At 45.6% G+C, this 22,018-nt stretch overlaps 1 protein-coding gene across 2 annotated transcripts in view; it reads left to right on the top strand.

Annotated features, from left to right (window-relative positions):
* The window catches only part of JMY (junction mediating and regulatory protein, p53 cofactor), a 651,557-nt gene that overhangs the window by 462,711 nt on the left and 166,828 nt on the right, over positions 1 to 22,018 (top strand). Inside the window, exons 9-10 of one of the 2 annotated variants that reach the window (XM_069223266.1) lie at positions 21,409 to 21,582; positions 21,679 to 21,958. In XM_069223266.1, coding sequence (XP_069079367.1) covers positions 21,409 to 21,582; positions 21,679 to 21,958 — 454 coding nt within the window. Of the gene's footprint in view, positions 1 to 21,408; positions 21,959 to 22,018 lie in introns of both variants that reach the window. The other variant, XM_069223256.1, reaches the window with a different exon arrangement.

The raw sequence follows: 22,018 nt of genomic DNA, 5'->3' as shown, positions 1-22,018 counted from the left end.
TCGAACTGGAGCGGTAGTTCCAGTCCTCAAGGTCCTTCGTCTGCTCGATCTGTTTGCTTCTTGCATACTGCTGGTCACTCATGCACGCTGGCACATGAGGGCTCTTCAGTGGTGCATCCGCAGGCAGTGGTTTCAGCACAAAGGGGATCTCGAAGATTCGAACACGATCACCAGAGACACTGCGGTGGATCTTCAGTGGTGGGCAGCGATCGGCAACCTATTGCAAGGAAGGCCGTTCTCGCTGCCTCCGCCGGTGGCCACAGTTGTAACGGATGCTTCCACTCTAGGGTGGGGAGCTCATCTGGGGGACCTGGAGGTCAAAGGCCTTTGGTCTCCAGTGGAACAGAGATTTCACATCAATCTGTTGGAATTGCGGTCAGTACGTCTGGCTCTCAAGGCCTTCCTCCCTTCCATTCGCGGTCAGTCAGTCCAGATTCTGACGGACAACACTACCGCAATGTGGTATATAAACAAGCAGAGAGGAGTGGGGTCGTACCTTCTTTGCAGAGAAGCTCTTCGACTCTGGTCCTGGCTTCAGGACCACAAGATTTGCTTGGTAGCAAATCATTTGGCGGGGGTTCTGGATGTACGTGCAGATGTTCTCAGTCGACACAGCTCGGTCGACCACGAGTGGCGTCTTCATCCGGATCTGGTTCTTTACATCTTCCAGATGTGGGGGTGTCTGCAGATAGATCTGTTTGCTACTCAGGAGAACGCGCAGTGTCCGTTATTTTGCAGCCTCCAGTATCCGGTGCAAGGAGCTTTGGGGGACGCGTTTCAGATTTCCTGGAAGGGTCAGTTGCTTTACGCGTTTCCTCCCATACCCCTGATTCCTCGAGTTTTGAGGAAGATCCGCCAAGACCGGGCCCAGGTCATCTTGATAGCCCCGGATTGGCCAAGAAGGGTGTGGTACACAGACCTTCGCCAACTCTCTCTGTGCCCTCCGCTCCGTCTCCCTTACAGGGTGGACCTCCTCTCACAGTCGCAGGGGCAGATTCTACACCCCCACCTCCAGAGTCGGTACCTTCATTCCTGGAGATTGAACAGGGCAATCTGAGTGCTTTTTCTCTCCCACCGGAAGTGGTGGATGTTATTTTATCGGCCAGGCGACACTCCACCAAATCAATCTATGCAAGTTGATGGGCTATATTTGTACGTTGGTGTGGAGAGAACCGAATTGATCCCTTAAAGGCTCACTTGTCTGATATATTATCATTTGCTCTTTCTTTGGCACAGAAGGGTTGAGCAGTTGCCACAGTTAAGGGCTATTTATCAGCACTGTCGGCTTTTCTGTGCCTCCCTGATCAACCTTCCTTGTTTAAATCTCCAATTGTTTTGAGGTTTGTTAAGGGGCTCACTAATAAGTTTCCGCCCTCACCATTTGTTATGCCTCAGTGGGACCTTAATTTAGTATTAGCATTTCTAATGGGATCGCCATTTGAACCAATGCATTCTTGTGCTTTGCGTTTGCTGGTTCTTAAGACTGTATTCCTGGTAGCCATAACATCGGCCAGAAGAGTCAGTGAGCTTCAAGCTCTTAGTGTAGAGTCTCCATACCTTTCCTTCTTTAGAGACAAAGTGGTGTTAAGGACCAAGGCGGCTTTCCTCCCAAAGGTTGTTACACCCTTTCACTTGGGGCAGTCTATTACTCTCATTTCCTTTTACCCTCCGCCTCATCCATCCAAGGAGGAAGAGAGGCTCCACCGACTGGATCCACGAAGAGCATTGAGCTTCTTTGTCGACAGGACGAGGGAGTTCAGGCTAGATGATCAGTTCTTCGTTGGATATGTGGGGAAGAGGAAAGGCAGAGCAGTCCACAAGAGAACGCTATCCAGGTGGGTCATTCTCTGTCTTAAGCTTTGTCATTCCTTAGCTAAGAAAGAACCACCTGTGGGGCTTCGTGCCCATTCCACCAGAGCTAAGGCTTCCTCTTCGGCTTTGGCTAGGGGTGTTCCTGTGGTTGACATCTGCAGGGCGGCAACTTGGGCATCCCTCCATACTTTTGTCAAACATTATTGTTTGGATTCTGAGGTTAGGAGGAATGCCCATTTTGATCGCTCGGTGCTGCAGGATTTCTTGGTTTGACTATTCGGGCATCCACCTCCGGAGGTAGTACTGCTTTGGGACTCTATTCTTTAGGTGAGGAATCCACCAGTAGGTGTATCCATCAGAAGAATAAGTTACTTACCTTCGGCAACGCTTTTTCTGGTGGATATATTAACTACCTGTGGATTCCTCACAGTCCCACCCACCTCCCTGTTGCCTGAATGGTTGTTCCACGAAATCCTTGGGTGAGCGCCAATTGTCTTGTATATGTGTGTATATGTATATATGTTCAATGGCATGTGTAGCTGCAGATATACATGCTGTGCACATCCCGCCATCTAGTGTTGGGCTCGGAGTGTTACAAGTTGTTTTTCTTCGAAGAAGTCTTTTCGAGTCACGAGGTCGAGGGACTCCTCCCCTTTCTGCTCCATTGCGCATGGGTGTCGACTCCATCTTAGATTGTTTTCTTTCCGCCATCGGGTTCGGACGTGTTCCTCTTCGCTCCGTGTTTCGGTTCGGAAAGTTAGTTAAATCTCGGAAAATTCGACGGTATTGTTTTCGTTCGGTATCGGGTTAGTTAGAACAGATCGACATCGAATTTTGAAGAGCTCCGGTGGCCCTTCGGGGTTTTTTCGATTCCCCGTCGGGGCCTGGTCGGCCCGACCTTGTGCGTCTTCAAGGCTAATGGAACGGACCCCATTCCGCTTCTGCCCCGAATGCCACAACAAGTATCCTTACACAGATCAGCATCTGGTCTGTAATTTGTGTTTGTCTCCCGAACACAAAGAGGATACCTGCGAGGCCTGTCGAGCGTTTCGGTCGAGGAAAACGCTAAGAGACCGGAGAGCAAGAAGACTTCAGATGGCGTTGGCGCCGGCAGGACAACAACACTTGGAGGAAGAAGAAACCTTCTCCATCGCGGATTCGGACTCGGCCGAGGCCGAAACCGAACAGATGCCGAAAACCGTGAGTAAAACACCCCTGGCCAAAACTCACAGAAAGTACATAAAAGCCCAGGGGATGCCACCGCCAGTAAGCCATGGTTTAACCCAAAAATTAGGTGACCGGCCATCGGCACCGAAAAAGGGCACGCACGTGTCGAAGTCATCCGACTCCGGTGGAGATACCGACACAGAACAGGCTCGACACCGGGTCAGAGCAATCTCGACATCGAGAGAGCGGCACCGAAACGAGTCGGCACCGAGATATCGGAACACCGAAAGGCAAAAAAGTGTCTTCGGAGCCGAAAAAGACGGTCAAAAAGGTTTCGATACCGAAACATCCGGCCTTGGAGCCGAAAACAAGTTCCTACACCGAGGAACAGGGCCTATCCTCACAGATGCAAGGACACAGATTCGGACAGGAGCTAGAGGCAGGGGAGCCAGATTACACTCAAAGAAGGCTCCACATTCAGAAGGACACAGGAAAAATCAGTAGTCTCCCTCCAATCCGAATTAAAAGGAAACTTGCCTTCCAAGAGAAAGACAAGCAACCACAAGCAAAGGTGGCAAAACAAATAACTCCACCACCATCACCACAGCGCTCACCACAACCATCACCGGTAGCCACTCCACCAATGATGCAGTCTCCAACTCATACAGGAATGAGTCAAGATGATTCTGATGCATGGGATCTTTATGATGCGCCAGTATCAGATAACAGTCCAGACTGTTATCCAGCGAGACCATCACCACCTGAGGACAGTACTGCCTATACACAGGTGGTGTGAAGAGCAGCCGCGTTTCACAATGTCACCCTGCACGCAGAACCAATTGAAGATGACTTTTTGTTTAATACTCTGTCGTCCACACATAGCCAGTACCAGAGTCTCCCTATGTTACCGGGAATGCTGAAGCACTCAAAGCAAGTGTTTCAAGAGTCTGTGAAAGGCAGGGCCATCACTCCAAGGGTGGAGAAAAATTACAAACCTCCACCAACAAACCCTGTGTACATCACGCAGCAATTGACACCGGACTCAGTGGTAGTAGGGGCAGCTCGCAAAAGAGTGAACTCACACACCTCGGGAGATGCACCACCACCCCACAAGGAAAGTCGCAAGTTTGACGCAGCGGGGAAAAGGGTAGCGCCACAAGCAGCCAACTAATGGCGCATTGCAAATTCACAGGCCTTGCTGTCTAGATATGATAGAGCTCATTGGGACGAAATGCAACATTTCATAGAACATATACCCAAAGAGTTCCAAAAGAGGGCACAACAAGTGGTGGAGGAAGGCCAAAGTATCTCTAACAACCAGATATGGTCGGCAATGGATTCAGCAGACACAGCTGCTAGGACTGTAAATACAGCGGTCACCATACGGAGACACGCATGGCTGCGCACCTCAGGATTCAAGCCGGAAATTCAACAAGCTGTGCTGAATTTGCCTTTTAACGGACAGCAGATGTTTGGGCCGGAGGTGGACACTGCTATCGAGAAACTTAAAAAGGACACAGATACGGCCAAAGCCATGGGCGCACTCTACTCCCCACAGAGCAGAGGCACATTTCGGAAAACACAGTTTAGAGGGGGGTTTCGAGGACAAAACACAGAACCCTCAACCTCACAAACAAGACCCACATACCAGAGGCAGTATCAGAGGGGAGGTTTTCGGGGACAATACAGAGGGGGACAGTTCCCTAAAAGTAGAGGGAAGTTCCAAAATCCCAAGACACCGCAAAATAAACAGTGACTTCAGTGTCACAAATCCCCAACACATAACACCAGTGGGGTGGAGACTAACAACATTTTACCAAAACTGGGAGGAAATAACAACAGACACGTGGGTCCTAGCCATTATCCAACATGGTTATTGCATAGAATTCCTACAATTCCCTCCAAATGTCCCACCGAAAACACACAACATGTCCAAACAACACATGGATCTATTACAACTGGAGGTACAAGCGTTGTTGCAAAAAGATGCAATAGAACTAGTACCAATTCATCAGAAAGGAACGGGGGTTTACTCCCTGTACTTTCTCATACCCAAAAAAGGACAAAACTGTAAGACCCATCCTAGATCTCAGAACACTAAACATTTACATCAAATCAGATCACTTTCACATGGTGACACTGCAAGACGTGATCCCATTGCTCAAACTACATGACAACACTAGACCTCAAGGATGCGTATTTCCATATATCCATACGTCCTTCCCACAGAAAATACTTAAGGTTTGTAATCCAAGGAGTACATTACCAGTTCAAAGTGTTGCCGTTCGGAATAACAACAGCGCCAAGAGTTTTTACAAAATGCCTTGCCGTAGTGGCAGCCCATATCAGAAGGCAGCAAATACATGTGTTCCCGTACCTAGACGATTGGTTAATCAAAACCAATACGTAAGAACGGTGTTCACAACACACAAAGTATGTAATAGAAACCCTTCACAAGCTAGGGTTCTCACTCAACTACAACAAATCACACCTACAGCCGTGTCAAATACAACAGTACTTAGGAGCAACAATCAACACAGAAAAAGGGATTGCCACTCCAAGTCCACAAAGGGTACAGGCATTCCAAAACGTAATACAGGCCATGCACCCAAACCAAAGATTCCAGGTAAAATTAGTAATGAAACTACTAGGCATGATGTCCTCATGCAAAGCCATTGACCCAAACGCAAGATTACACATGCGGCCCTTACAACAGTGCCTAGCATCACAGTGGTCACAAGCACAGGGTCAACTTCAAGATCTAGTGTTGATAGACCGCCAAACATACACCTCGCTTCAATGGTGGAATACCATGAATTTTTAACAAAGGGCGGCCTTTCCAAGACCCAGTGCCTCAATATGTAATCACAACGGGTGCTTCCATGGTAGGGTGGGGAGCACACCTCAACCAACACAGCATCCAAGGACAATGGGACACTCAGCAGAGACAGCTTCATATAAATCACTTAGAACTACTAGCAGTATTTCTAGCGTTGAAAGCATTTCAACCAATAATAACCCACAAACACATTCTTGTCAAAACAGACAACATGACAACAATGTATTATCTGAACAAACAGGGAGGGACTCTTATCTCAAAAGATATGGCATTGGGCGATTCACAACCACATTCGCCTAATAGCGCAGTTCATACCAGGAATTCAAAATCAGTTAGCCGACAATCTCTCTCAGGATCACCAACAGATCCACGAATGGGAAATTCAGCCCTGAATACTAGAAACTTACTTCCAAAGATGGGGAACACCGCAAATAGACCTATTTGCAACAAAAGAAAACGCAAAATGCCAAAACTTTGCATCCAGGTACCCACAGGCTCACTCTCAAGGCAATGCGTTATGGATGAGTTGGTCAGGGATATTTGCATACGCTTTTCCCCCTCTCCCACTCCTTCCGTATCTAGTAAACAAATTGAGTCAAAACAAACTCAAACTCATACTGATAGCACCAACTTGGGCACGACAACCTTGGTATACAACACTACTAGACCTCTCAGTAGTGCCTCATATCAAACTGCCAAACAGGCCAGATCTGTTAACTCAACACAAACAACAGATCAGACACCCGAATCCAACATCGCTCAATCTAGCAATTTGGCTCCTGAAATCTTAGAATTCGGACACCTAGACCTTACACAAGAATGCATGGAGGTCATAAAGCAAGCTAGGAAACCAACCACAAGACATTGCTACGCAAATAAGTGGAAAAGATTTGTTTATTACTGCCATAATAATCAAATTCAACCATTACACGCATTTGCTAAAAACATTATAAGCTACCTACTACACTTACAAAAGTCCAAGTTGGCTTTTTCATCCATTAAAATACATCTAACTGCAATTTCGGCTTATCTGCAAATTACGCACTCAACGTCATTATTCAGAATCCCAGTCATAAAAGCATTTATGGAGGGTCTGAAAAGGATTATTCCACCAAGAACACCACCAGTTCGTTCGTGGAACCTCAACATCGTATTAACATGACTCATGGGTCCACCTTTTGAACCCATGCACTCATGTGAGATACAGTACTTAACATGGGAAGTAGTCTTTCTAATAGCTATCACATCTCTCAGAAGAGTAAGTGAAATTCAAGCCTTTACCATACAAGAACCCTTTATACAAATACACAAACATAAAGTAGTTCTACGCACAAATCCTAAATTCTTACCTAAAGTCATATCACCGTTCCACTTAAATCAAACTGTGGAACTCCCCGTGTTCTTTCCAGAAATAGATTCTGTAGCTGAGAGAGCATTACATACATTAGATATCGAAAGGGCACTAATGTACTACATTGATAGAACCAAACAAATTCGAAAAACAAAACAAAACAAGTGTTTGTTGCTTTCCAAAAACCTCATACAGGGAATCCAATATCCAAACAAGGCATTGCCAGATGGATAGTTAAATGTATTCAAACCTGTTATATAAAAGCAAAAAGAGAACTGCCTATTACACCAAAGGCACACTCCACTAGAAAGAAAGGTGCTACCATGGCCTTTCTAGGAAACATACCAATGACTGAAATCTGTAAGGCAGCCACATGGTCTACGCCTCATACATTTACCAAGCATTACTGCGTGGATGTGTTAACAACACAGCAAGCCACAGTAGGACAAGCAGTATTACGGACATTATTTCATACAACTTCAACTCCTACAGGCTGAACCACCGCTTTTTGGGGAGATAACTGCTTACTATTCTATGCACAGCATGTGTATCTGCAGCTACACATGCCATCGAACGGAAAATGTCACTTACCCAGTGTACATCTGTTCGTGGCATGAGACGCTGCAGATTCACATGTGCCCTCCCACCTCCCCGGGAGCCTGTAGCCGTTTTAAGTTGACAAATAATTAATCTTGTACATTTGTAAATTTGTAAATATATCACTTTTAGCTACATTATGTACATACATACTTACTCCATTGCATGGGCGCTATTACTATATACACAACTCCTACCTCACCCTCTGCGGGGAAAACAATCTAAGATGGAGTCGAAGCCCATGCGCAATGGAGCAGAAAGGAGTCCCTCGACCTCGTGACTCGAAAAGACTTCTTCGATGAAAAACAACTTGTAACACTCCGAGCCCAACACTAGATGGCGGGATGTGCACAGCATGTGAATCTGCAGCGTCTCATGCCACGAACAGATGTACACTGGGTAAGTGACATTTTCCATATATATATATATATATATATATATATATATATATATATGCGGACTTTATGTATATAGTTATAGCATGTATATATGTATTTCTTTCTCTGGTCTTGATAATTCAAGTACTCATGATTGATTTTGACTGGCATATTTATTTTCTTGTTATTTTTAGTGTAATAAATGTTGCGTTTTCACTTCTTTGGATGTCTTTATGTTCTCTTCAAGGTCAAATTTTCACCTATTCACCTCTAAGGCACGTAAAAAATGGTGATAACTGACGTCTGCACGTCGACGAGGGCTTCTTATTGCCTAGATGACATCATACGGCGTCGCGTGGAGTCGGGCTATTGTGACGTCATCGTCGACGTGCAGAGCTAGAAGAAATTTCAGTTGAATCTGGCGCGAGGGGAGAATTCTTTAGGTGAGGAATCCACAGGTAGTTAATGTATACACCAGAAAAAGCGTTACCGAAGGTAAGTAAGTTATTCTTTTGGGCCAGAAGTAGACACAGCCATAGAAAAATTAAGAAAGGACTCTGACACAGCAAAGGAGTAGAGTGCACTCTACTCTGCGCCATACAGGGGGTCCTTTCGAAAACCTCAGTTTTGAGGTGGTTTCAGACCACAACCCTCTGAGGCATCCACCTCACAGGTAAAGCCTACCTACCAACCGCAATACCTACAGGGTAGTTTTAGGGGCACATATAGAGGACAGTACCCCAGAAATAGAGGGAAATTTCAGGCTTCTAAGCAGCCTCCACAGCACCCAAAACAGTGACTTCTCTCATTTCCTTCCACTCCACACTTCTCCTGTGGGGGAAGACTAAAACAGTTCCACACAAATTGGCAAAATATTACCACAGACAATTGGGTGCTATCAATTATCCGCAATGGCTATTGCCTAGAATTAATACACACTCCTCCAAATATCCCACCAAAGTCCACAGAACACACCATTCTGTTACAAGAAGAGTTCCAATCTCTACTGCTCAAACAAGCATTAGAATTGGTGCCACGGTCTCAAATAGGAACAGGAGTTCACTCACTATATTTTCTAATTCCCCCAAAAGATGGCACCCTCAGGCCAATACTAGACCTCAGGCCCCTCAATCTTTACATCCTGTCAGAACATTTTCACATGGTAACTTTACAGGATGTCATCCCACTACTACAAAAACAAGATTTCATGACAGCCTTAGACCTCAAAGATGCGTATTTTCATATACCCATCCATCCTGCACACAGAAAATATCTCAGGTTTGTCATTCAGGGAAAACACTACCAGTTCAAAGTGTTGCCCTTTTGGAATAACAACTGCTCCAAGGGTATTCACAAAGTGCTTAGCAGTAGTGGCAGCCTACCTAAGAAGACAACATATAAATGTCTTTCCATATCTAGACAATTGGCTAATAAAATCCACCAAATGTGCCCTTTAAAGCAAGACAGTGGCTTGGCGAGGCTACCCCATCCCAAGCTAGTCACACCTATTTCCAAAGGGAGAATGTGTTACCTCCGTCTCCCAAAGAAAATCATTTGTTCTGCCTCCCTGACAGATCAAGCAGCAGGAGGGCAGAGACCTGTCTGAGGGGTGGCAGCAGCTGGGCTGCCCGGAAAACCCTGTAAGACTGGTGGTAGCAATCCTGGGGGTCCTCTAAGGAGCCACCAGAGTGCATGGAATCCTACTTCCAATACTTGCAACAGGGGTATGATTCAGACATGTTTGATACCAAACATGCACAGGTTCGGAGTTACCATTATGTAGCGTGACATAGGTAATGACCTATGTCCAGTACACGTGTAAAATGATGTCCCCGCACTCGGAAAGTCCAGTAAAATGGATCTGGAGTTTGTGGTATGCCAAATGTGGGAAGAAAAAGGTATAATTTAGAAGAGAGAGCAAAACTACTGGGGTCCCGGTTAGCAGGAACCCAGTAGACACAGTCAAAAATACTAACAACAGGCAGAAAATGGGGGTAACCATGCCAAGAAAGAGGGTACTTTCCTACACACGTCCCTCCACTAAAACGGTATATGCCTGCTGTTGAAAGCGCTTTGTATATTATTGTATAGGAAGATCTATTCATATTCTTTCTGCTTCTCTTTCTGACATCCTTCTCTTTATACTATTCCTTGCCCTGCAGGGTTCTTCCTTCGGTACTCTCAAGGGCTATCTTTCCACCTTATCAGCATTCCTCCGGCTGCCTGATCAGCCTTCACTTTTCAAATCTCCCATTGTACATAGATTCCTCAAAGGGCTTGTACATATGTTTCCCCCATGCCCTTTGTTATGCTCTAATGGGATTTAAATCTGGTCCTCACATTTCTCATGTGTGCTCCTTTTGAGCCCTTACGCAATTGTCCCCTCTGGCTGCTCACCATCAAGACAGCCTTCTTAGTGGCAATAACATCTGCCAGGAGAGTGAGTGAGATGAAGGCTCTTTCATCCAAACCACCGTATCTCACCATGTTTCCAGACAAGGTGGTTCTTAGAACACGTGCCTCTTTCCTTCCCAAGGTGGTGACCCCTTTTCATCTGGATCAGAATATCACCCTGCTCACCTTCTTTGCTCCACCACATCCCTCTAATGAAGAGGGACGACTCCACAGTCTGGACCCAAAAAAAAGTGTACCGCACAAGAGTTCCTGCAGCTTCTGAACTTTTTTAGGTGTGAACGTCCTGCAAAGCCAGTCCTCTGCCACAGACAAAAGGTAGTTATGATCTATTGACCCCTACCTTATGCAGGCTTTCGGAGTAGCAGATGGTCATAATTAGAGCATTTCATATTGGCAAGTCATACCAGCCCTGTATTTAACAGACTCTTTATGAAAAGAAGGCAAGTGAAGTTTGTCAATTTAGCCTCCCAAAGCCAGGCCTTTCATCCCAAACAAGTGAAAAGGAAAACACTGCAGGAAATTACTTTTAGGTCTTCCTAGAGACATGCAGGCACCACAATACATTGTGAATACCAGACAGATGGGTATGTTTAACTGATGAAAAGAAGATTGTCGCTGATGAGCCTGGGTAGACTTTAGGTGGGGCTAGTTAACTGAAGGAAAGGTCTAGACTATTTACATCTGTTGTCACTTTGAAAAACCAACCAGGAGTGCTGTAAGACATAGCTGTTACCATAAAGCAGAGAAAGTACTTCAAAAACCTAGTTGTGGTTTGTGAACCAGTTTTACTTCGAAAGGCCTAAAGACCCTCACCAATCACTAGTGTATTATTTCTAAAAAGTAAGGCTCCCACAACCTACAAGCCAAAATACTTAAATGGAGAAAGAAAAAGATGAATGAGAGGAAGAGGATGATTGTGTGATTGACTTCAGCCATCCAATTTGTTCTCTTATTCTATAATTAATTCTCAGGGCCAGCATGCAACTCCAATCTGGAAACAACTTTTAGGGCCAGTATGAACTGGAGTATTGGCTGAGTTTCTAAAATCCACTAAAAGTCTTGACCAAATGTCCCAAGACCAGTTACTGAATGTTTAATTAAAATTGGAGCACCAAGGGTGGCATGACTAAGTAGGACTGTAATCCTTAATACTATGCCCAACATTCTGCAACATTGTGCCTCATTAACACCTCCCACTGGCTTCTGCGTAGCAGTGATTGCAGCCAGAAGTGGTGTGACCCTGATACTCTCTGCACCTGGGCTGTGCATTCCCATCGGGGCAATAAATACAATTTTCTCTAGGCCACAACTGGAGGAGAAAATTGCAGCCGCTTTACCCAGTGCCTGAGCTCAATTGCCATGGCAGAGGCGTTAAGCAAGTGTGGAGAGCTGGCCTCGGAGGCACCCAAACGGCAGGCTGGAGAGGAGTTTCCGGCGGGGTCTTGTGCGTCCATGGATGCCTGTCTTGAGGTCGGACATAGCCTGGAAAGCGTGGAGAAAGAAATGTAGGGACTAGGTAGGAGGCATAGCGGGAGTGGCCAAACATGGGCCCTGTTTCTGACTGACTCTGCAGAGGGGTGGGGTGGTGAGGATGAAAACACAGCCTAAGCATTGATAGCGACTACCTGGAGGTACATTGAACTGCTCAGAGGTCAGTCACAAAATCCAAATGTAACAGGCTCAAGAAAAAAAAATTCTGAAGGTGCTAGCGAGGGGAGACATGGACCTAACATCATCTATCATCGGCCCTGACGGCTGCAAGGAGACTTCACATTGCCGTGCATTGGGAGTTTTGGCAGTGAAGTTGAGGGTCCATGATGGGTTGCAGTAGAGGTGTCTCTGAGTGGTGGCAGTGGATGCCACTAAATGTGTCTCTGAGGTTCGCATTCATGGACTAGCCTCATAGACAGTAAGCTCATACTGAGGGAATGAGCCGAACCTGTTAAGATTCATAGAGGAGCCCAAAGGTGCAAATGGGTATATGAGGACCGATGTGGCCTCTTGGGAAGACCACTCCACTTCCTATGTGTCTCAGTGGAATCAATACCCTACAGACCGCGATCTTGTATAAACATAGTGCTCCAGCTGCTGAGGGAATCATTACCCTTGTGCTGTTACTGGGCCCACCTTCTCCCTTTGCATAGGCTCATAGGCTTTCTTGAAAGACCCCCTCTCCCTCACACATGGACTTATACTTTTCCCCACAGCGTTGACCTGTCATTGAGCCTGCTTAGGTCGGACTGTGTGTGCCACTCCTGATTGGGAGGCTTGGTGGGTTGACCACTTTGGATCCTGGACAGTCTCTATTGGGTGGATCACTATGTTGGAAAAGGATTAGCCCCTTTTACAAAGTAGTAGTCCCATATCTGATAATGGCCCCAAATCTGTGAATACTCTGAACCCCACAGAAGGGCCTTTCTTTAGTATTGAGGTAATCCTAGAAGCAATTCACTTCTTGAGGCTAGCATTCAAGGCGAAGATTAGGAAGGTGTCACACTACCCAGAAAGGACGTGCACAACAAGACCAACTGTGTCACGGAAGCAGAAAGCTGCATATCAACTCGAGGATACGGTGCCCACCCTGCGACAGACTGTCGGGAATTAATAGGGTAAATGGAAGCAAGAATCTAAGATGCAGAAGGACGCACAAGGCACGATAATTTGAATTTGCTGAGATTTCCTGAAGGCATCAAGGGAACCCACATGGAACAGTTTATAGAAGGCTGGTTTTGTGGTTCTCTCCTGGAAGGTCAGATTGCTGCTTATTTCCTAATTGAACAGGTTCACTGATTTCTTACGACACAGCCTATGTCTAGGGCTAACCCCCCCACCCCCTGGCCCATCATCACCTGTTTCCTGAACTATCGAGCTAGAGATCATTTCCTGCAGACAGTGCGTTGATAGGGCAAAGTCAAGCATGACTCACAAAAAATCCTCATCTTCCTTTACTGCACCTAACTACTTTAAACGCAGTGAAAATCCTTTGAACTGGTGAAGCAAAAAAAATGAGCACTGTGTCTCAAATGTATATCCCTCTGACCATCCAAATTGAAAGTCTTTTTTGATGGGAAGGCCCCAATCTTTGGCCATCCTAAAAGGGCTTGAGAGTGAATTGAAGAGATGCCTCCACTCACACGGAATGTTTCCCAAGCCAGTGCCTCAGCGAAGACCTCCAATGCTGCCTGTGGTCAGATAAGGGTACTGTCTACCGCCAGTGCTCCTGTCGAGGACTCCGATGCCAGGAAAATGGGAGTAGCCCAAAGGGCCACAGTGCTGTCCACAGAATGAACTCCTCTGATACAGATGATGGAGAAAAATAATCCCTCCAGGCCTAGAGAAGATGGTCAGTGCCTCCAAAGGCCCAGAGGAAAGACCTACTCTACCATACTGAGTATCTGCTGCAACCCTTCTGAAGAGGGGGGTGCTCCTTTCTATTGATCTTACTGTGTTTTGTTCGCTTTTTCTTTTCTCAGTTCATTTCCGTCCATGCTAAGGGGATAAGGGGAGGGTGGTGCAGTTGAGATATGCAACAACCTCAAGACAAAGAATGTGTTTCGCCCTTTTGGCGGCTGTCTTGGTTTATTCCCACAACAGATACTTCATGTTCACTAAGTGTAGGTTGAATGTGGGGTTCAGATTGGTTGTGAAAGCTAGTTTGGTAACTCACAACACCTCACATATTATGTCGCACATGAACACGTGTAGTTTGGGGTTCCCGCCTCTGATTAGTTGAGATGTAAAAACCACAGAGAGTCTACTCCTAACATGGAATATAGGTGGTTTATTAAAGAGGTGCAGTTCTGAAGGCAGCTAAACCACATATTCCATACACACTATTCTTCTTGCAGACCCACCTATTGCGGGCCAAGAGCCCGTTCTCTCGTAGGGGATTTCCAGGTATAGTCATAAGCGTTGAATAGTTCCGCACGCCTGTGGGGATCCCGGATAACTTTTTCCAATATAACTTCTTAAGTGTTCATGTTCACCTTACTTCAGGAAGGCCTGCAAAGTCTCTTAAGAATGTCAATATGCAGCCTAAAAGAAAGGCTACAGTGTCTGAAATTCTTCATCTAGTTTGCTTTAAAAAGGACCAATAGCTAAGGCACATGCATTCAAATGCGTGAATGAGTTGAAGGTTTAGAAGAAAAAATCCTTCATAAACTTCTTTGTAATGCAAAATAATGATGGAGTACAGGGCAGTGTAGCTCATAGGCTGCCATTATGAATGAAGAAAAAGGAGACTGTGTCTTTAAGAACAGCTAGTCCTCCAGTATCCCATCATGCCTAGAGAAAGGCATTTACCCCAGATCTGTTTGTAGGTAGTCCTAGCTGAGAGTAATGATATACTTGAGATATTATTTGGTCTACTCCACTGGGGAGGAAGGAGGGTTGCTTATGACTATCATGGAAATCCCCCTATGAGAGAACTGGAGTTACAGGTAAGAAAACTATTCCTTCTACCTCATGAGCAGAGGTGCCCCTACGAACTTCAGTTCCATTACACTGGACTTTGTAAGTGCGGGCAACCCATTTCACCCGTGTTCGCACACAGGTCCCTAATGGTCCAGCTCCCTAATGGTAACTCCGAAACTGGACAGGTTTGGTATCAGACATGTGGGAATGATACCCCAATACTATTGCCAGAATTGGTTGTATGGTTCAATGCACCTAGGGGGCTCCTTAGAGAACCCCCAGTATTTCTCCTACCAGTCTTCTGAGGTTTTCTGGGCAGCCTGTGCTGCGGCCACCCTCAGACAGGTTTCTGCCCTCCTGCTGCTTGACCAGATCAGGCAGAGGAAGGCAGAACAAAGGTTTTCCTGTGGGAGAGGGAGGTAACACCCTCTCCTTTGGAAATAGGGGTTGCAAGGCTTGGGGGAGGTAGCCTTCCGAAGCCATTGGTTTGCTTTGAAGGGCATATTTGGTGCCCTTCTTGCATAAACCAGTTTGCACCAGTCTAGGGACCCAAAGTCCCTGCTCTGGAGCATAACTGGACAAAGGAAAGGTAAGTGACCATTCTCCTGTCCATCACCACCCCAGGGGTAGTGCCCAGAGCTCTTTGAGGTGGCCACTTGATTCTGCCATCTTGAATCCAAAATGGGCAGAGGCCCCTGGGAGCATCTGAGTGGCCAGGTCAGGTAGGTGACGTCACAGCCCCCTCCTGATAGGTGGTGGTCACCTTGCAGGTGACAAAACCCCCTTTCAAGGCTATTGTCTCCCTCTTTGGTGGGTCCTCAGATTCGATGTGCAAGATTCCACCAGGACTCCTCTGCAACGTTTGCTTCATGTTCTGGCCACTGGAATGCAACTGGACTCTTCAGGAACCAACAATCTGCAACTTCAGCAATGACTCCGCTTTGCAACATTGTTTCTCCGGCTCCTTCCAGCAACTGCAATGTTTCCCCGGATGTGCATCCTCTGAGGTCGTCGAGACGTCATCCTGGACAAAGAAGTAAGAAGGAATCTCCCATGGAGTGGAGGCACTCCCCTGCATCTGCAAGCACCATCTGCAATGACGACCGGCTGCGCGGATCTGCTGTCCTCCAGAACTGCGTGGATCCTGCATTTTAGGTGGGGGTCTGGATTGGTCCCTTTGGTCCTCTCTGCCAGCTATCCAACTTTGGAGACAGTAAGCCCTTGCCTCTCCTTGCAGGACAGTACTCCTGTGCACCGCAACTCTTGCAGCTAGCAAGGCTTCTTTGCTCCTGCTCCAAGTCATTTTCAGGCTCCATGTAGCCCCAGCCTCTAGCACTTCTTCCTGCCAAGCACAGTCTCCTCTCTGCTGCTCCAGCGATGTGGGACTTATCTCCAGGTGTGCTGACTGGGCCTCACTGAGACTTGCTGTGCCTGCTGCCAGTGGGTTGCCTGTGGGGGCTGCAACTGCTTCTGGTGACTCTCCCAACTGCTGAGGGACACCTCGGACTCCCCTTCAAGGGTCGAGTCCCCTGAACCTTGCTGTCCTCTTCAGCCTTGCAACTCTTCTTTTCTTTTCTTTTCTTTTGCATTAGCCAAGGCTTGTTGGTGCTCCTTCAGCACCACTGACCCATTGCAACCTAACAGACGAAGTGGGACACTATCTGCATCGCTTCAGGGACTCCTCTTCAGCTCCTGTGCTGCACAGCTGGTCGTCTTCTTCCCCCGTCGACCTGGTCCTGCATCCAACGAAGGGTGGGTAGTGGCTCCTGCCATGACTGGACTTGGTCCCCTTCCTTTGCAGGTCCTATTCTGCCAGAATCCACCTTTGGGTTTTTCCAGTCTGGTCTGGGTCTTGCACAATCTTTTTTCTAAGCCCTCCTGTTTTGGGGAAAACCATGCACTAACCTCTGCTCTCCTGGTTGCTGTGGGTCACTCTGGTACTTACCTCTTTGGGTTCCTAGTTCCTCCAGCTGCCCTCTTTCGATTCCACATCCTTGGGTGGGGGACTGTGTCTAGCATTCTATTTTCTTACTATATGGTTTGGCTTTCCCCTAGGACCCTAACTATTTTCTAATACTTTGGCCAATGCTTGTTGTTTCTATGTTATCTCCCAATTGCTAATGTCTATATAATTAGTGTGTACATGCCTCCAGTTGGGGGGAACTGCCTATAAGCATTCTAGTGTTGTGTTACTGTAATAAAGTACCTTTAATTTTGTAGCACTGTGTGGTTCTTTCATGTTTGATAGTGTTGTGTGACTATAGTGGTATTGTATAAGCTTTGCATGTCTCCTAGATAAGTCTTGGCTGCTTCATCCACAGCTACCTCTAGAGAGCCCTGGCTTCCTAGACACTGCCTACACTTCATTTATAGGGATACCTGGATCTGGTGTAGGATGACAGCACCATAGGTGTCCTCCACACACCAGGCCAGCATCCTACAATGATCACCTGTTAGCCACTGAGTGCTCGGAGGAGATTGGAATGGGGTGGCTGACAATGAATGCGATCAGCGGCAATACTAGCACAATTATTGGGAGTGCTGGATCTGGCAGGGTTTGGCAGACCTTCCATTGGCAAGAACAGCTATTCACCTTTTATTTTGGTGGGCATGGCAATTATTTTCATAATATCTTCTAATGCCTAATTCTGACCTACCCATAGTGGCTGGAACTCAAACACTGTGCTTGTGATTTGTCTAACCACTCCCCTGCCGAGTCTACCTTATGATGGGGGTCCGAGATGGACCGTGCCCACATCATGCTTGAGAGCGTGGTGGCTACAAGATGCACACTGTAAAGTTTACACTGGAGATGCTATTGAGTCATATTACTCAGTAAACCAAGAGATGTCTCCTGGTGTGCTCAAGGGATCATTTAAAGCCATCCTTAAGGGGGATATCATCAGCTTTCCGGCAGGGAAGAAGAAACAACTTTGGCAACAAGAGTAGGTGCTAGAATTGGAAGCACGTTTTTACCATAATTAAAACAGGCAGCATACAGTCTCTCCCATGTCAGCCACAATCACAGATCTTTTGCACTCATAAAATATATCTGCAACAAATTTTACTGGATGAGACAGGGACGTCATGGTTAGCAATTGACTCGCTTCTACAACTGGGGTGATGAGGACAGTAAAACCCCACATCACCCTTGTCTTAATATAGCTAGGCACGACCCCATTACAGGCATAACCAACAATAATGGAGAGTTGGTTACTGTAGAGAAAGATATAGCACATATCTTAGGAATGTACTGCACTGTTTATACTTGTGGACGGATATTATAGACTCTGACACAGTTTTTTTTTTGCAGATCTTGCCATGCAGTGTCTATCTGAAATAGAGAGGGCCTCCCTAGAGAGCAAAATTGCTAAAGAGTAGCTAGTAGAGTTTATAGGCCAGTTACAGGTGGGCAAAGTGCTGGGCCCCAGTGTATTCCCTCCTCCCCCCACGATGAATGTGCATAATATCGACCAATCTCTTTATTGAATGTAGAGGTCATGATTCTGGCGAAAGCCATAGCCAATCCTTTCTTGATATAATGTACTCTGTGGTCCAAAGGGTAATCCGCATAACATTCAACATCTCCCTAATGCTATTGCATTGGCAGTGAGGCTTGGTAGTCCTGCATTGATCTTATTGGCTGATTTTGAAAAAGCTTCTGATTTAGTAGGATGGCTTACCCATTCAGGTCCTTGTACAAAATCAGTCTTACCCCTCTTTTCCTTTAGTATGTTTGTCTTCTATACACAGACTTGTCAGCCTAGAACCAGATAGGTGAGAAATGTTGAAATGGTTCCCAGTTCAGCGTGGCACATGACGGGGTGCCCGCTGTCACCCCTGCTGTTTGCTGTTGCTATTGAACCAGTCGCTGAATGGGCCAGAATGGATGCACAGATTCATGGTTTTGCTTAGTATCATACAGAGTGGCCCTATATGCTAATGGTGTTTTTGCTATTTCTAACAAATCCCTGACTGGTCTGGCCCCAGAGCTGTACAAATTGTTCATGTTTTTGGGAAGGCGAGATGACTTAATCCTAATAAGTCAAAGTCCCTTATTTTTTTACAGTAGCATACAACCTCAGGGCCTCGAATAGTCATGCGCTTTACAGTTATCATGGGGGGGGGTCAAATTCTTGGGATTGTACATCACCCAAGCCCACACAGGGCATGGGCCAGGAACCTCCAGCGTATCCTTGACAATTAAACGGAAGATCATTTCTGGTCCAAGCTTTCTTTGACATTATTTGGTAGGGCTGTGATCTTTAAGATAGTAGAATTACTGCAACTGCTGACCTAGCTTTCAAACCTCCCTTTTTTTCCAAATATTAAGTCAATCCTTAGAGGTTTTCAGTGGAACGAAAGCATGACCAGAATTGCACTTTCCAAGTGTTTTCAGTCTATTTATGGTGGGGAAATTGCAGTACATGTCATCCATTTATACTACAGGCTTCCCATCTATTAAATTAAAGGTGGTATGGCATACAGGAGAATCCGGCGTTTGCCTCCGAGAGATGGGAATTTGTAAAGTATACATCTGCCTCATGGAGGTAGGGTAGATCCTGCACACTCCAACAATTTCTAAAAAAAATTAAAATATTATAATATGGGACTAAAGTCTTAAGATGGGGACAGAAGCTCACCAAAGAAACACCTCTTTAGGCCACAACAACCCTAAAATAAGTGTCCGCCTTACAGAGTTTCTCACAGTGATATATAATAGGTATATCACATCTGGGAGACATGTCAGGAGGAGTACTTAAATCATTCACAGATCTACAAGAGGAAGTTGAACTTCACAAGACACATTTCTTTCACTACCTCAAGTTGCAGCATGCAATAACACCATATATAGCTGGCCTAGAAATGATTCCAGATTTCCGCACACTGGAAGCAAAACTGCTGATGGTAGACTTAATGGATAATAAGATATCCCAAATATATTGCACTCTGGTTATAAATACCACAGACACCCTGGAAAGCTTAGCCAAGGTTGTGGGCGAGATTTAGGCTTGCCTTTGATGAAGCCTGATGGGAGGCATTGACCTCTACTAATGAATCAGCCATTGTCTCTAGATTTAGATTGGTACAGTTAAATATTTGCACAGAATATAGTGTACAAGACAAATGTTGCAGAGAAGCAGAATGATTTCCTCTCCACTGTGCTTGAGGTGTGGTTCATTAATGGAGACCCGAGGCATACAGAATGTGATTGTTGTAAAATCACTCCCTTCAGGAAGGAGGTCTTAGCATCCTGGGAAGGTGCTGGGATGGGCACTAGCAACAGACCCAGAGATGGCCCTTCTGCACATTAATATTGACCTGGACACAAATAAATATACACTGTCACTGTTTGGCTAGTGCTTTTGGTTGCTATAGGAGGATAATCTTGACCCCATGCATGCCCGACCTGAGAAATAAGGACATAGAACTGGGTAGGTTTGGCTGTTCTAGTCCTCAACTCTGTAATGCAAACTTCATAGATTGAAATGTTTACCTCTTATGTTGAACAGTGTTTGTCTTTGGATCACATGGTGATATTTGTAGGTGTTGTAGGTTACATCACAATATTTTTTGTCCTAGTTTGTGTTATTAAAAGAAAATCAAGAAACTATTTATCTTACAAATTGGAACACCCAGGAAGAAGTTACTGAACTTTTCAAATTTCAGAGGACTGGGCAAAGATGCTAAACCTGAAAAGTTGCACCCTTGGTATACACTTTTTTTTAGGCTTGTCCTTCTTGGGGCTTTCATGTGTGAAGTTCAAGGTTACCAAAAGACTCAGAAAAGAAGTATCCCACCTTGTGGAATCCTGTTCAGCATCCAGCCCTGCTACACTGAATGATTTTGAGTTCAGAAAATGTTTTTGAGACCAAAGTTACAATGTTGACTGGATAACCTGCTAGACCATTCCTGGTCTTGTCATTGCAGTCGGCTACAAAATGTACTTAGGTCCCGGTCTGCTGGGCCACCTTGGATAACTTTGTCTTATAGATTTCCATTGTTTCTATGGATGCTTTTTGCTTTTTCTTCACAAACATTTAACACTTCACAATCCTCCAAAACACTGTTCCTTCTCCCTTGTTTTAACTCTAGTTTCCCACTCCTGCTTTTCTCTCTTTAACTTAATTGCAGACATCCTTTTTCAAAGGAATTTATGGGTTTAATCTAACATATTTGACTGGGAGTGAAAAAAAGATCAACAAGATTACCTTTTGGTGCCTGGTTACACTGTTTAGGTAGCATGTCTAATGGGTAAATAACTTTTTCTTTCAAATGACTGTATTTGTCTCATGTACGAAAATCAAATTAATGTAAAAACGTTAACTATCTATAGGATAGCAAAATGATAAACTGTTTTTCTATCTACGTGGAGCTATTTCCTTATCTGATTGAAATAAGATGTTCAAAAGTATACATGTATTTTTTCATTTTAGCGCTACCCAGGGCAGGTGATACTTAAATCAACAAGATTGCGGTTGGCTCATTCAAGAAGGAAAAGTCCTGAATATTCAGCAGATGAACCACAGTCACTCCACGTAATCAAGAATATGCAACAAGCAATTGAAAGGGGTCAACCAAGAGAGATTGACAGTGCTTTTGAACGGCAGGTACTCGGTTGTCTCCCACGGCTGGAAGATGCAGCATTACCTCTTACATTTGTTACCTCATTAGATCCCGAAATGACTCCACTTTCCTTTCCTAAGGAGGACAAGTGGGAACCAGAGTGGGAAACATGCAGACAGACATGTCCTCCACCTCCTGCACCACCCCCACCGCCACCTCCACCCCCACTTCCTGCGAAGGAGGACCTCACTGATGTTGTAGAGAATATGGTCAGTACTGTGAAAAAAGAAAAGGTTGATACTGTGGTTCTGAAGTCCACAAGTCCACCATCTGCACATCATTTAGACAGTGGTCAGCTTCTTAATGCTAGAAGAAAATTAAAGAAGACAGGGGCTTTGGAAGATGTGCCACGTAGGAGAGGTAAGAAAATATTGTTTCTTTCACATATTGTTCTGAATGACAGATTGGTTATCTTTAGCA

This window comes from Pleurodeles waltl, chromosome 1_1 (genome assembly GCF_031143425.1).
Source record: "Pleurodeles waltl isolate 20211129_DDA chromosome 1_1, aPleWal1.hap1.20221129, whole genome shotgun sequence".
NCBI lineage: Eukaryota > Metazoa > Chordata > Amphibia > Caudata > Salamandridae > Pleurodeles > Pleurodeles waltl.
This window is presented reverse-complemented; position numbering and strand designations above follow the sequence as displayed.